Here is a 15,083-nt window from a genome sequence, read left to right as displayed (position 1 = left end):
CCCACCGCCCTCTCTGCGGGTTGCCGAGTGGCGAATAGACCGGGCTCTGTTCTGGGAGATTCCGGGCCTTTCTTAGTGGGGCCGTCCGCCCGCCCTCCCCGTGCAGGACCTGGAGGAGGGATGGGGGAGGTTTGGGGGGGATGGGGCTCGGGGTGAGGTGCCCGTGGGTGACATTCAGAGGGGTCTCTGGACAGAAATGATACTGGACGTTGGGTCCACAAAACGTTGACCAAAACAGGCAGCACGGTTTGCCAACGTGAGTTTCCAAACATTGCATTAAATCATGATTTATCTTGATTACTGAGTTCTTTTCATGTTCCCTTAAATTTTGCACTTGAGGCGAATACCTCACTCACCTCACCCCGGCCCTGCCTCTGGTCCACAGCACCCAGCGTCCATGGTTTACTGGCAAGACCCTGGAACCTGGTTCCCACCCCTGACCTCCCGCCCGCGCCCCGAGGGAGGAACAGGGCTGGGAGTGGTGCCATCCTGCCATCCTGCCACCCTGCATAGCCGGAAGCAGCCTCCTTCCCCTCATCTGGGGCGGTGATGCTGGCGGAGGGCCACTAGCTCTCAGGGCAGCCCACAGAAGTGACCTCACCGCAGGCGGGGCCGGGACAGGAGCTGCCAGAGGGGAGGGCGATGGAGTTCTTAGAAAGTTAAAGCTGGAAAGAAGTCATCCAGATGGCACAGGAGGAAGCGGGGGCTCCTGGACCACAGGAGGATGGGGCAGGGGCTTGTCCAGGGACCGTCTTTATCTCCTGCTTGCAGGGCCTGGGTTCAGATTCTCTACTGGGCAGGGTGTGGTGGGCAGGCGCCCCAGGATGCCTGCCCCCTCTGGACTGTGCCTTGAAGGCTGGGCACCGGAGCCCAGCCTGGCGCATGTGTGAGGCTGTGGTAGGACTCCCCCCGGCTGCCTCCTGCCCCTAATGGTGATGCATGGAGGGAGTTTACATATCCATCTAGACATTGAGTTTCCCGGGCAGGAGGCAGCTGGACAAGTGGAGAAGCCGCAGGCTTCAGACTCCCAGCTTCCCTGTATTTACTGCGTGTGACTCGACTGCTTCAAGCCTCGACTTTCCTCTCTGGACAATGGGCGTTGAAATCCCTAGCTCATCACCTCCCTTAAGTGAGGTGGTCCGTGGCGGGTGCCTGGCCCAGCACCTGCACGTGGAAAGCATCCATGCAATCTTCGTTCTCTCTGCTGCCATCTCCAGTTACTCATTCAAGGCCCATTCCTGGGACTAACACACTCCCCTCCTCATCCAGGTCAGTGGCTTTGGTAACTAGTGACTCATCCTGGGCCCGTGTCCTCTGTCCCCCAGCTGGTACCCCATTCTCTGCGTAGCAGTACTCACCCATCATACCTGCCAAGCACACTGGTGTGTAGAATGGGGCTGGCTCTCTGACTCCAGAGCACCCCACACCAGGATGCGCCAGGCTCTGGAGGGTCCCAGGGTGAATGCCTGGCTGACCCCGCGACACGTGGGGTCCCTCCTCTACGCCCTGTCTCCTAGGCTGCTCTTCTGGCCGCCCTCTTGGTCTGGGGGCTGGTGGGTGGGGCAGAAGCTGGTCCCTTGTCAACGGGCTCTGCCCGGCAGGGCTGCTGCTCCCCTCCCCCACTCCCACTGGCTCCCGGGACCCTGATTCGATTTCCTCCAATCACCAGCATTGCCATCTGCCTGTGGTAATTAAATGGTGCTTGAACCGGATCCAGAAATCCCATCGCAAGCAGCCCACGTGGCAGGGAGGGCGTCTGTGGGAGCTGGAGAGGCCTCAGAGGCTGCCGCCCGCCAGGCCCCTGGTCCCCTTGGGAGCCCTGGACACCTGGGTCCTCCAGGCCCAAGCTCCTGATTTCCTGCCTGAGGCCCGGTCCCCTCTGAGGTCAGTGCCTGGCACGCTGGGCCCTGCCCCTCAGCCACATGAAGCACAGGAGCATCGAAGCAGCAGAGCACGCACCACCCGGGCTCAGACCCTGTTGCCTGCGACTGGCTGGGCACCATCTATTTCCCCATCCACGGTGGGGACCACAGCGTCCCCCTCGGTGTGGTCGCGCGTGTCGGCTGCCACCACCGGCGGTCCAGGTGGGAGCGCTGCAGCCTGGGCGTCTTACTGGCAGGTCAGGTTTCTGGTCTGCAGGTGCAGAAAGGAATCCACAGCTCCCTTCCCAGCCAGAAACTAGTCTGGGGGAGACTGAGAAGCTAGATTCTCACTTCAGCCTGACCCGGAACAGCTGGATGTGGGGAGAGGGTGGTAGCCTCCTTGGACGTCCGGACCTGGCAGCCTCCATGGTGTGAGGACCTGTCCACACCTCAGGGGAAAGGCTGCTGAAGGAAGGCCACCATCCATGGGTGTGAACTGGACCTGGGGTTCTAACCACCTGCTCCCCCGGCCTCTTTAACCCCCTCGCAGCAAAGTGCAGGTAGCAGGCCCAGGTGAGCACCTCACCTGGCCTGCAGCTCTGAGGGGCCTCGGGGGCTGGACAGCCGGGGACAGGGACAGGATGGCGGCTTGGAGGGCCCGCCTATGCAGCGAGGCGCCCCGAGGTCCCGGACGCCTGCCGGCCTGGCCCTCGCACTCTTTTCTTCTCTTGGTAAATGTTGGCTTACGGAGAGGGCTGCTGACAAGTAGCTCATTGTGAGAGGCCGGCAGAGGGGCTGGCCTTGTGAGCCCATGAGCTCGGAGCCTCCCCCCCCCCCCCCCCCCCTTCTTTGGGCCCTGGGGGGGTCCCCCCCGCCAATCCCGACACACGCATGCTCACTGACTCACACTTGGTTGCCATGGGGACCTCCTCCGGCCGTGGCTGCTTGGAAAAGGGGAAGGGGTGGCGCATGCAGGCGGCCCCCCCGCCGCCTTACTTTAGGCATCAGGAGGTGCTCCCCGCCAATCCCGACACACGCATGCTCACTGACTCACACTTGGTTGCCATGGGGACCTCCTCCGGCCGTGGCTGCTTGGAAAAGGGGAAGGGGTGGCGCATGCAGGCGGCCCTGTCCAAGGCTGCGCCCCCCCTTAGCCTTGATGCCGCTTCCCTTCCTCTTTACCGGGGAGCCCCCAGGGTCTGGGATGCGGCCCCTCCTGTGGCTGGTGCCCCTGCTGGAGGTCCCTGCCTTTCTCCAACTTTTGCCTGGACCTGCTCTGCCGGGCTGTGCCTGGTCTGGCGCCCTTGGCTCCCTGAGAGGAAAGAGCTTGTGCCTGAGACTGCTCCTCCGGCATCTGGTAGAGGGGGGGCGGGTCCAGAGCTGGGGGATCCCTGCAGCCCCCGCAGGCCTGGGCAGAGACGCAGGTCTCCTGCGGAACGTAGCCCCGGGCGGAGCAGCCAGGCCTCGCCCTTCCTTCCCCAGCCTGGTCTTGGGCTTTGCCTCCCCAGAAGGGGGCCAGCTGCCTTCTCTGCCCGGCTCTGTAGGACAGACTCACGCGCTCCAATTGGGAGCGTGTGCTTTAATGTCAGTCAGTCCTGTCACGGTCCGTTACACAACCCTGGGCAAGTCATTTAAACTCTCCCAACCTCTGTTTTCTCCTCTGTAAAATCAGGAAAATAATACATACCTCGCCGGTTTGTGGTAACGAATACATGAATTCATTTAGGTAAAATACCTTTAACATAGATTGGATACACAGAGTGCTCATAAAATGTTAGCGGCTGCGACTTTGGGGGGTGTTGACGTTACCATTACCGTTATTGTTAGCGTAGTATTACAAAGCTGCCCCCATCCTAGGTTTCCTTCCTTCATCCTCCCGCTTGTGGGGCAGGAGGGGCCTGGGGGGGTGGAGGCTTGGTGGCAGGACGGGGAAGACGGTGGCTGCAGTCCCCCCGCAGCTGGGTCTGACCCAGGACTCCCCCCACCCCGGGCAGGATCCGGCCCCAGCTGTCAAAAGAGAAGATTGAGGGCTGCCACATCTGCACCTCGGTCACCCCGGGGGAGCCGCAGGTCCTCCTGGGGAAGGACAAGGCCTTCACCTATGACTTTGTGTTCGACCTGGACACCTGGCAGGAGCAGGTTTATTCTACCTGCGTGAGCAGGCTCGTGGAGGGCTGCTTCGAGGGCTACAATGCCACGGTGCTGGCCTACGGGCAGGTAAGCTACCTCCTGCCACCTACAGCCACTGCTACCCCGGGCTCCCTGTCTGATGGGAGACAGAGCCGCCCTCAGAGCAGCTGAGACGCAGCTGCAGTTTTGTCTGTGGTCCGAGGGTGCTGCTGCGCTGCTGGCTGTGGCTTTGGGACCAGGCCGGGCAGGGACCCAGGCTGGGAGGTAAACGAGTGGGACGCAGCCAGGGTCCGGGGCTCGCTGGCGCCCCCAGGGTGACACCCTCCTTCCATCTTTGCCCACGCAGACGGGGGCTGGGAAGACGTACACTATGGGCACCGGTTTCGACGTGGCGATGGCGGAGGAGGAGCAGGGCATCATCCCGAGGGCCATCGCGCACCTCTTCGGGGGCATCGCTGAGCGCAAGCGGCGGGCACAGGAGCAGGGTGTGGCTGGGCCCGAGTTCAAAGTCAGCGCCCAGTTCCTGGAGGTACCGTGGCCTCGTGGGTGGGCTGGAGGGAGACGGGGGCAGCAAGACCTGGAAGCTGGGCTTCCCCGCCAGGGCCGCAGGAAGAGCCTGGGGAGCCAGGGAGCCATCTGCATGTGATGAGGTTCCCGCTGCTGGAAGTACCCCCGCCAGAGCCGGGGGGCCACCTGGGGGGACACTGAAGGGGCTTCCTGCCTCAGACGGAGCTTGAGTCAGTGAGAACCTGTAGGATCTCTTCAAACCCTGACTGATTACAGCTCCGACACGTACCAGTTGTGTGCCCTTGGGCAAGTCGTTTCACCACTCTGCAAAATGGGGGTGATGACACCTACTTCCTAGGGGTTTCAGGGGATGATGAGGAAGCATCTGCCCAGCACACAGTGAGACTCTAGTTCTCGCCCCTTCTGGCCTCTGCTGGGCCCCCCCCCACCCAGCCTCAGAGCGGCCTGCCCTGCCCCTTTCTGGTTGAGGTCCTTCCTGACCCTCTGAGCCTTTTCTAACCCCAGAGCAGAAAGGTCCTCCTGAGAGGCCTTTCTGGCATCTGGCCCTGCCTCTCCCTGGGAGGATGTCCGGGTGCCGAGCCCAGGGACCGTGGCAGCTAGGGGCTTTGGGGGTGGAGAGGGGACCTCTGGCCTGCCAAGGGGCCTCTCAGAAGCGTCTACAGGAAGGCTGGTGGGCCTGGGTACTTCTCGTGAGGCCCGGTGTCACCAGGCTCCTGCTCTAGCACACCTGGACCGGGCAGCTCCAGTTCCCAGTGTCCATACTCCAGCTCACGGACCCCCGGCCCTGGGACGTTTGCTGGGTGTGGAGCCACCCTGGGCTCAGACTGCACCCAGGTTGTCCTCGGGGGGAGAGATGTGGCCCCAGCCCTCCCCAGGTCTTGTGTTACCCCCACCGCCACGCCCCCTGACCCCGGCCCCAGCGTGGCTCCTTCCTGGGCCTGCAGCGTGGCTGCTTTCCCCTTAGGGGACCTGTACTGTAGACTTGAGAGTTTCTCTTCATTCTTCTGGACTTTTGCTTCTGATAGAGTCGGCCTCTGTGTGTGTATATGTGCATATATGTGTATGTGTGTGTGTGTGTAGGCATGTGCGTGTGTCTGCGTGTACGTGTTCGTGTGTATATGTATGCGTAGATGTGTGTAGGTGCATGTTTGTGTTTGTGTGTAGGCATGTGTATATGTGTGTGTCTGTGTATGTGTGTAGGTATATGTGTGCGTATGTGTGTGTGTCTGTGTGTGTCTGTATATGTGTTTGTGTGTATGCGTGTCCTATGCTGTGTATTTCTATAAGCTTCCTCATCTCTTTGTTTTTTCCTTTCTCCATCCTTTTGCCATAGAGAGCCCCAAAGAGCAGTTCAGTACCTAGAAAACCCATGCCAAAGGGTGACCCACAAGGGGTTAAATGATGCCATGCGTCTGTCCCAGCAGACAGACAGACACCAAGGCCCCCACGTCTGCACCGGTCCCTGCCGTTTCCTCTTCCCCTTCCTGTGGGGTATTTCTGTCCCTTTAAGCCCATCAAAGCCTCGGATGTCCGAGGGCTGTGGCCTGCCCCCTCCCCCCACGGGATTCTGTTGGCTGCTGACCGGCTGCCCCATCCCTCCTGCTCTCCAGCCCCAGCCCCCTCATGGTGAAAATGCCAGCAGGTGAAACTTTCCCTGCCGGCAACTCCAAACACAAGAGTCTGCAAGCCTGAGACCCTCTGAAATGGGGTGCTGCTCCCGGCCAGGCCACCTCCCATGGTGGCGTCCCCAGACCACTCTCTTCAGCCCCCAGGGACCATAGGGATAGGATAGGGCGCTGCTCAGCTCTCCACTGAGTTCCACCCCCCTCCCTCCTGGAGCCACACCCCCGCCCCCCTTTCCCGCCCTGTAACATCCCAGGCTCTGCCCCAACCACGGTCACATGCTGTTCGTCCACGTGAGGACTCGAGTCCCCTTGTCCCCACCAGGTCCTTAGCCCCCCACCAGGGCTGAGCGCTGGGTGCCACTTCCTTGGGGAGTGGAAGGGCTCTCAGGATAGCTCTCACCGGGGCCCAGCTGCCCTACGCTGTCCAGGGGAAAGATCCCGGAGCCAGAGGCCAGAGAGGACCGGGGATGGCCAGGTCGCCTCCCAGAGCCTGGTTTCCACACCTGCAAAGCAGAGCTGGCCTGTGACATGAGAGAGAGCCCCGAGGGCCCCTCCGCACCCACCTGCACCCAGCAGCTGTCTTCCGCCCGCACAGCTCTACAACGAGGAGATCCTCGACCTCTTCGACAGCGCCCGCGACCCTGACGCCCGCCACCGCAGGTCCAACATCAAGATCCACGAGGACGCCAACGGCGGCATCTACACCACGGGCGTCACCTCCCGCCTCGTCAGCTCCCAGGAGGAGGTGAGCATCTGAGGAGCCGCCCGGGGGCTGGGGGCCGGGGGCCGGGCTTTGCAGCCAGCTGGTCCTCACGTCTACCCTCCCTAGCTGATCCAGTGCCTGAAGCAGGGCGCCCTGTCGCGCACCACGGCCAGCACCCAGATGAACGTGCAGAGCTCCCGCTCCCACGCCATCTTCACCATCCATGTGTGCCAGATGCGCCTGTGCACCCGGCCCGACCTGGTGAGGAGCCCGCGGCGGCGTGTCGGAGGGCGGTGTGGGCACGGAGCCCGGGCTCTGGGGGTTCGGGCTCACCCTGCCGGCTTGCGGACCTTTCTTTTTCTCGGGCGGGGAGAACCGGCACGTGCACGCAGTCAGATGCGCTGTGTGTGTGAGCCCCCCAGCCACGCTGCACCCCGAATCCCGAGGGCAGGGGCTGCAAGCAGAGAAGCCCAAGGTGGGCGGGGGCCGGGAGTCACACGCCCGCTTCCCTGCAGGTGAACGAGGCCGTGACCGGGCTTCCCGACGGCACCGCTCCCTCGGGCGAGTATGAGACGCTCACCGCCAAGTTTCACTTTGTGGACCTGGCCGGCTCAGAGCGGCTGAAGCGGACGGGGGCCACAGGCGAGCGGGCCAAGGAGGGCATCTCCATCAACTGTGGCCTGGTAGGCACGCGGCGGCCAGCACGGCTCAGCCTCAGACCCTAACCAGGCCCACCTTGGGCCGGCTACTGGCCGGAGCCCCATATGTCACTACTGTTGGGCCTCTGGACCTTCCCCCTACCCCTGTCTCCGACTGCCTGACGTCACCAACCATCACACATCTGCCTTTAAACCCTCAGGGAGCCTGAGAGCTGCTGGGGTCAGCAGGGCAGGTCCTGCGGCTCACGAGTCGCTGGTCCCACCCCCCTCCCTCCCTGGGTGCTCTCGAGCGAGCGCTGCCTGTCTCCCGCAGCTGGCCTTGGGAAACGTGATCAGCGCCTTGGGGGACCAGAGCAAGAAAGTGGTGCACGTGCCCTACAGGGACTCCAAGCTCACCCGGCTCCTCCAGGACTCGCTGGGCGGCAACAGGTACCTGCCCACCACCCCAGGGAGGGGCAGGGGTGAAGGCGCAGGGGCACACTGGTGGGAGGGTTGGAGCCAGGAGGCCCAGTGGACAGGGGGCCCTCCCGCCCCTGTGGGCCACAGGCCTCGAGGTGCCCGTCGGCCACTACGGTCGGACCCAGCTTTCTCGCCTGCACAGCAGGGAGGGATAGTCCTAAAGGAGGTGCTAGAGCCCAAAGGGGAAAATAGACGGGGGCACTAAGGACACACAAAGGGCCATGATTTCGGCGATGACACATCACGGCCTCCCTCGCTGTGGTCACCACTGTTGGAGTGGAAACCTGGGCCAGGTAGTCCGGATCCCCACGTCCCAGGTTCTGCCCAGGTCCTTAGGGCTTCCAGGCAGGAGCGGGATCTGCTCTGAAGTGATGCTCCTGGGCCGGCCATGCCCTCATCCCTCACTCCCCACCCCACTCCCCCATGCTCCCCAGCCAGACCATCATGATCGCCTGCGTGAGCCCCTCTGACCGGGACTTCATGGAGACGCTCAACACGCTCAAATACGCCAACCGAGCCCGTAACATCAAGAACAAGGTGGTGGTGAACCAGGACAAGGCCAGCCAGCAGCTCAGCGCGCTGCGGGCCGAGATCGCGCGCCTGCAGATGGAGCTGATGGAGTACAAGGCGGTGAGCGGGCCCGCCCCACACCCCAGCCTTCCCGCGCCCTGGGCATCGCCATGTGCCAGCCGCGGCGCCCAGTGCCGGGCTCACCTGGTGGGTGACCTGCGCATACGAAGTCGGAGCCCTCAGGGCTTAGAATATAAGAGAAGAGAGAGCACACCCCTGGTTGCATAGATCTCATGTGTAGGGCAGACGCTCTGCTGGGGTTTCCCGTCTGCTGAATATGCCGTGTTGGACCAGGTAGGACTCTAGGCTGCGGCACAGAGTGAGGAGAGTTGATGGGGACCACGTGAGTGGTCCAGCGTGCCTGGGGGATGCTGCAGGAGAGGGTTGGCCCTCCTTGCTCAGGTGGTCAGGGAGGGCCTCATGGAGGAGGGGACCTTTTATATGGATCTTGAGGAATGAATGAGATACCAGCAAAAGGAAGTGGAGCAGGTGTCCTAGGACGCCAACAAGCCACGTGCAAAGGAACAGAGACAGGAAAAATGAGTGCCTTTGGGGGTGCGTCCCATTCTATGTGACTAAGGCAAAAGTCACCAGCTGTGGCCCCTGGCCCTAACCTAGCCCACAAGTGGGTTTTGGTTTGACTCGCCTTTTGCTTTAAAAGAATGCAACGTAGTTGTCATGCTTTCTGAAAATCAGGGAGTTTCTGTTTTCCTTTAAAAATCTGAAGATGTAACGATCTGGCGCCGAGCTGGCTGGAGTGGCCCAAGTGGCTGCGCCTTTTAGACTGAGGGCGACTCTGTGCTCCAATCTCCATCCCTCCCTGTAGTCTCACACCCAGACTGCCGTCCTCCTTCGTGCCACCCACCGGGGCCCTTCGGGTTCCGACCCTCGGGTTCGTGTCTGGGGAGACGGGAAGGTGAGCAGTAGAGAGGGAGATGGAGTGAGAACACTGTGGCCTGCAGTGGCTGGTCACAAAATGTGGACTTTTTGTTGTCATTTGGGCCACGGCAGGTTTCTGAGCGCTGGGAGGCCCCTGACCCCTCGCCCCGCCCCTCCTCCCAGGGCAAGAGGGTGATCGGGGAGGATGGCGCCGAAGGCTACAGTGACCTGTTCCGGGAGAACGCGATGCTGCAGAAGGAGAACGGGGTGCTGCGCTTGCGGGTCAAGGCCATGCAGGAGGCCATCGACGCCATCAACAGCCGTGTCACACAGCTCATGAGCCAGGAGGCCAACCTGCTCCTGGCCAAGGCCGGTGAGTCAGGAGTGCCAGGCTGGCTCCGGGCGCGGGTGGGCTGGGCCCTCCGCCCCCCACCCAGCCCGGGACGTGGGGCGTGCAGGGCGGCGTTTTCTTTCTCTGAAAATGCGATCATATGTACTGTCCTCTGACTCCCTTTCCAGGTAGCATTACGCCATAGGGATCTTTCTGTATTTTTTTAAAATTATTTTTGGCTGCATTGGGTCTTCGCTGCTGTGCGCGGGCTTTCTGTAGTTGCGGTGAGCGGGGGCTAGGTTTTGTTGCGGTGCGTGGGCTTCTCATCACGGTGGCTTCTCTTGTTGCGGAGCATGGGCTCTAGGCGCACGGGCTTCCGTAGTTGTGGCACGCGGGCTCTAGAGCGCAGGCTCCACAGTTGTGGCGCACGGGCTTCGTTGCTCTGCGGCATGTGGGATCTCCTCAAACCGGGGATCGAACCCGTGTCCCCTGCATCGGCAGGCGGATTCTTAACCACTGCGCCACCAGGGAAGTCCCGGGATCTTTCCGTGTTAAAAACATACAAGCCTACTTCTCTTCAGCGGCACAGTGTTCCATATGTGATGGCGACGAATAATTTATCATAACAGCCTTTATCGATGGATATTTGCTTGTTTCCAGTCTCGCTGTTAGCAGCTGCGCCCGTGTGTCTCTGCGCCCACAGACAAGTCCCTCTTTGATAGATCCCTCCTTGAAAAAGGCCCTGTTGGAGGAGGCACTGATACAAGGCCACCAGCTTGGAGCTAAGGTCCTCGCTGTACTTATTACCTTCACTGTCCTTCCTCCCTGCCACCCCCTCAGGAGACGGCAGCGAGGCCATCGGCGCTCTGATCCAGAACTACATCCGGGAGATTGAGGACCTGCGGTGAGTGAGCCCCTGCGCACCTGGGCGCCCGGGGGCCCAGGCAGTGCCACTCACCCGCCCCCCACCCTCCCTTCCGCAGGACCAAGCTCCTGGAGAGCGAGGCCATGAACGAGTCCCTGCGTCGCAGCCTCTCTCGGGCCTCGACCCGGGGTCCCTGCTCCCTGGGCGCGTCCCCGGTCGTCCCGACCGGCTCCATGGAGGACGCCGCTGAGGTCATCCGCCGAGCCAAGCAGGACCTGGAGAGGCTCAAGAAGAAGGAAGTCAGGCAGCGGAGAAAGAGGTGAGGGGAGGCTCCCCCCGAGGCGGCCCCCAGGTCCCTGTGCCCAGCAGGGGCTGTACGTACCCCGGGTGACCTGGGGACCCAGTGGGCGGGTCTCGTTCGTGGGCAGAAGCCTCCCACCTTCCTCTGACGCTGGGCTTTCCCCGAGGAGAGGGAGGGTGGGGTCCACCCAGGGTTCCTCCTGAGTTGGGGGCCAGGGGAGAGCAGTGGATCCCTGCAGAACCGGAGCCCAGCCCATACAGGGCCCTAGGGACGAGGCGCTCTTGCCCCCCCCCCGCCTCACCCACACACTGAAGGCAGGTCAGTCCCCTAACCGGTCCCCCCTTCACTCCTGGGCAGCCCAGAGAAGGAAGCCTTCAAAAAGAGGGCAAAACTCCAACAGGAGAACAGCGAGGAGACCGATGACAATGAGGCCGAGGAGGTGAGGGTCCCCCGCCCACCTCGGGCCGCCCCCATGTCCCTGCCGGGGTGCGGCTCCCCATGAAGTCCTTACGCCGGGGAGGGGTTCCCTATGCCTCGCGCTGTCTGACTGGCCACCATGGTGACGTCCATCCTTCAGCCCCTCCTCCCAGCTGGGGGATGGGGGCGGGAGGCTTCCACAGCGGGGCTCTGCCCAGGCTGTTGGGAGGCGGGGGTGGGAGGCCCCCCCTGCACCGCGCCGCCCCCACTCCCCACCCTCCTGACGGCGCCTGGTGCCCAGGAGGACGAGGAGCCAGAGGAGAGCGGCCGTGAGGACGAGGACTCGGGCAGCGAGGAGAGCCTGGTGGACTCGGACTCCGACCCCGAGGACAAGGGTGCGTGCGTGCGTGCGTGCGTGCGTGCGTGCGTGCGTGCTCCTGGGCGGGGCTGCCTGCCACGCAGGCGCAGAGAAACTGCTGTGGCAGCGGGTGTCGCGGCCGAGCTCAGACGTGAAACCAGTAGTAGCAGAGACAGCAGGGACGCGATGGCAGCAGCAAGCTGTCCCCGAGCGCCCGCGGGTGCCGGGCACTGAGGTGGGCTCTGCCCTTCACGGGCCTGGCCTCTCATCCTCACAGCCACCCCGGACGGAGGTGTTCGGTCTCCTCCCTTTGTCGCCACTGAAGAGCAAGCTCACGAGTGTTGGTGGCCTCCCCCGGTGTGGGAGACGCAGAGCTGGGCCTTGGGCCTAGGTCTGGCTGGTCTGCAGCCCACTCCTCTGTACGGGACGTGTGTCCCTCAGCTCTGCTCCGACCCTGAGTCCTGCTGGCTGTTCTGGGTCCTCTCCCTCCTTCAGCCCTGCTGGCTCCCAGGTCGTCCACGCGAGTGGGCATCAGCTTCTGGGGCGCAGCAGAGGTGGGTGGGACGCCTGGTTCCCCCCACCCCCACCCCCCAGCTCCCCGGCCCAGGCCCGCACTTCCCGGGCAGCTCTTTAAGGGTGTTGCCACCTGGCAGCACCTTCCCACCATGTGATGTGTCACTTCCTCTCGCCACTGGTCACTGAGTGGTCACGGCTGGCCAGGGGAAGGCCCGTCCCCTCCACCACGCCCCTGGCTCCCGGCCCCCGGTCCAGCCTGTCTCTGCCCCCACAGAGGTGAACTACCAGGCTGACCTGGCCGACCTGACGTGCGAGATCGAAATCAAGCAGAAGTTGATTGACGAGCTGGAGAACAGCCAGCGGCGGCTCCAGACGCTCAAGCACCAGTACGAGGAGAAGCTGATCCTGTTGCAGAACAAGATCCGGGACACGCAGCTGGAGCGGGACCGCGTGCTGCAGAACCTCAGTGAGGCCCCGCCCCACGAAGCCCCGCCCCGTACCCGCCACACACACCCTCCCCGGGCCCCTCCCCGTCAGAAGGGCACCACCGGGTTACCTGGGCCTCTGGGCGGGGCATTCTGACCTTGAACTGTGTGCACTTAGACCCACAGAAAGTTCTTGTGTCCAACTCTGGTCCCTTTGCTACGTTCTCAGTTTATCATTTCTATTATTTTTACCATCGCCTTAAGTATTGGAATCCTGACTCCAGGCCCATGAAGGTGAACTCCCTCAGCCTTTGCTCCTTCGGTGTTTCCTTTGATCACATTTACAAGTCGGCTTCTCACAATGTTATCTTCCTTACATGGCTCTCAGCCCCTTCATCCCATGACTCACTCACTCATCCACTCATCGTTCACTTACTCAGCAAACATGCATTGAGTGCGTCTTGCAGAGCGGTCCTTGTTCTAGATGCTAGAGATTTTGGAACGCACGTTCTAGTGGGGAGAGACAGACGTAAATAAGATAAGTGGTAGATCCTATAGCATGTCAGGGGGTGATAAGTGTCATGGAAGAATGCAGCAGGGAAGGGGGCAAGGTGTGCTGGGGAGGGGGTGGGCGTGTTGAGAAGGATGGTCGTGGGAGACTTTGCTGAGAAGCTGGCATCTGAGCAAAGACTTGAAGGAGGTGAGACAGTGCTGGAGAGAATGAGTGAGGGGAAGAGCATTGCAGGCAGAGGGAACAGAAGATACCAAGGCCCCGAGGCAGGCGTGCACCAGGCGTGTTGGTGGCATGACGAGGGCCCCGATGGCTGGAGCACGGTGAGAGGGGACACTAGCCGTCAAGGAGATCAGAGGAGACATGTCAGACCAGGTGTGTCAGTCATTTTAAGGATTTTTGTCTTATTCTCTGAGAGACATGGGAAGTGTGGGGGTTTAAGGGGTGTGATGTATTTTTTTTTTTTTTTTTTTTTTTTTTTGCGGTACGCGGGCCTCTCACTGCTGTGGCCTCTCCCGTTGCGGAGCACAGGCTCCGGACGCGCAGGCTCAGCGGCCATGGCTCACGGGCCCAGCCGCTCCGCGGCACGTGGGATCTTCCCGGACCGGGGCACGAACCCGCGTCCCCTGCATCGGGAGGCAGACTCTCAACCACTGCGCCACCAGGGAAGCCCTGTGATGTAAATTTTGAAAGCATTCTGGCAAGGTTGCTTTGGCTGCTGTGCAGGGAAGCAAAAGTGGAAGCTTGAGACCAGTTAGGAAACTCTTACAAAGGTCCTGGTGAGAGATGGTTTGGACAGGAGGAAGTGAGAAGTGGTCGTATTCCAGATCCATTCTGAAGGTGGAAATGACAGCCTTTGTTGATTGGTTGATGGGGGATTAAGAGAAGGGAGCCAAAGACGCCTCCAGGGAGGGAGCTTCTGGAAGGACGTGATGAGATACTGAGATGGGGAGGACTGCTGGGTGAGGGGGTGGAGGTCGAGGAGGTGGGTTTGCACCTGCTACTTCGTCGTGTCTCTTAGACGTTGGCAGTTCAGGTAGGAAAGGTCAGGGTTGGAGAACCAGGTCGCTCCTTCTGCCCGAGCCCACGCTCTCTGTCTTCTCTTGCTCGCTCTTCCCCTTCCCACTGGTCCCGGCCCTTTCCTCCCATCGCGGGTCAGAACTGAGCCCGCGGGAGTGATCCTCAGGCCCCTCATGGCAAGCTGACGGGCAGGGACTCGGAGATCTCAGGATGAAATCACCCTTCAGGGTCCCTAGGATGCCCTTGGGTGTCTAGTGTGAGCCCCTCCTCGTTCACACGAAGGAACGGGCGGAGGAGGCTGTGACTCGCCCTCGTCACGCGCCGACCCTGGAGCCCGTGGGGTCCAGGGACCTGCGCAGACCCTGCCCCGCTGCACGCAGGTACCATGGAGTGCTACACGGAGGAGAAAGCCAACAAGATCAAGGCGGACTATGAGAAGAGGCTGCGGGAGATGAACCGGGACCTGCAGAAGCTGCAGGCCGCGCAGAAGGAGCACGCGCGGCTGCTCAAGAGCCAGTCTCGCCACGAGAGGGAGCTCAGGAAGCTGCAGGCTGAGGTGGCCGAGATGAAGAAGGCCAAGGTGGGGCCCGGGGCGGGGGCGTGGCCGAGGTGGGAGCGGGGCGTGGCCGAGGTGGGAGGGGGGCGGGGCCGAGGGGGGAGCGGGGGCGGGGCCGGGGCTGAGATGAAGAAAGCCTAGGTAGGGGCGGGGCTGGGGTGAGTGGGGGCGGGGCCGAGATGAAGGCGTCGCAAGGGGGCTGGGGGGGCAGGGGTGTAGTTTCAGACCCACTTACTGTGTTAAAAATAATCGTTGCCGTCAGCGTGGCTGCTTGTCTTGACACACGAGACATTGCCTGTTTCAGCCCCATCCTGGTCCTGGACCCGGTCCTCTTAGTGCGTTGTCCAGGGTGAAAGCACCTTTCCCCC

The 15,083-nt window shown here is 62.1% G+C and overlaps 1 protein-coding gene across 1 annotated transcript in view; it reads left to right on the top strand.

The window, feature by feature from the left end:
* The window catches only part of KIF21B (kinesin family member 21B), a 40,859-nt gene that overhangs the window by 8,465 nt on the left and 17,311 nt on the right, over positions 1–15,083 (top strand). The window contains exons 2-15 of the mRNA XM_007456163.1: positions 3,857–4,079; positions 4,339–4,521; positions 6,741–6,890; positions 6,975–7,109; positions 7,364–7,531; positions 7,821–7,936; positions 8,401–8,596; positions 9,599–9,788; positions 10,587–10,650; positions 10,730–10,930; positions 11,270–11,351; positions 11,631–11,724; positions 12,478–12,669; positions 14,540–14,739. Of these exons, the coding sequence (XP_007456225.1) occupies positions 3,857–4,079; positions 4,339–4,521; positions 6,741–6,890; positions 6,975–7,109; positions 7,364–7,531; positions 7,821–7,936; positions 8,401–8,596; positions 9,599–9,788; positions 10,587–10,650; positions 10,730–10,930; positions 11,270–11,351; positions 11,631–11,724; positions 12,478–12,669; positions 14,540–14,739 (2,194 nt within the window). The remainder of the gene's footprint in view (positions 1–3,856; positions 4,080–4,338; positions 4,522–6,740; positions 6,891–6,974; positions 7,110–7,363; positions 7,532–7,820; positions 7,937–8,400; positions 8,597–9,598; positions 9,789–10,586; positions 10,651–10,729; positions 10,931–11,269; positions 11,352–11,630; positions 11,725–12,477; positions 12,670–14,539; positions 14,740–15,083) is intronic.

Source organism: Lipotes vexillifer, unplaced genomic scaffold, assembly GCF_000442215.2.
Source record: "Lipotes vexillifer unplaced genomic scaffold, Lipotes_vexillifer_v1.1 scaffold1201, whole genome shotgun sequence".
In the NCBI taxonomy this organism is placed as follows: domain Eukaryota; kingdom Metazoa; phylum Chordata; class Mammalia; order Artiodactyla; family Lipotidae; genus Lipotes; species Lipotes vexillifer.
This window is presented reverse-complemented; position numbering and strand designations above follow the sequence as displayed.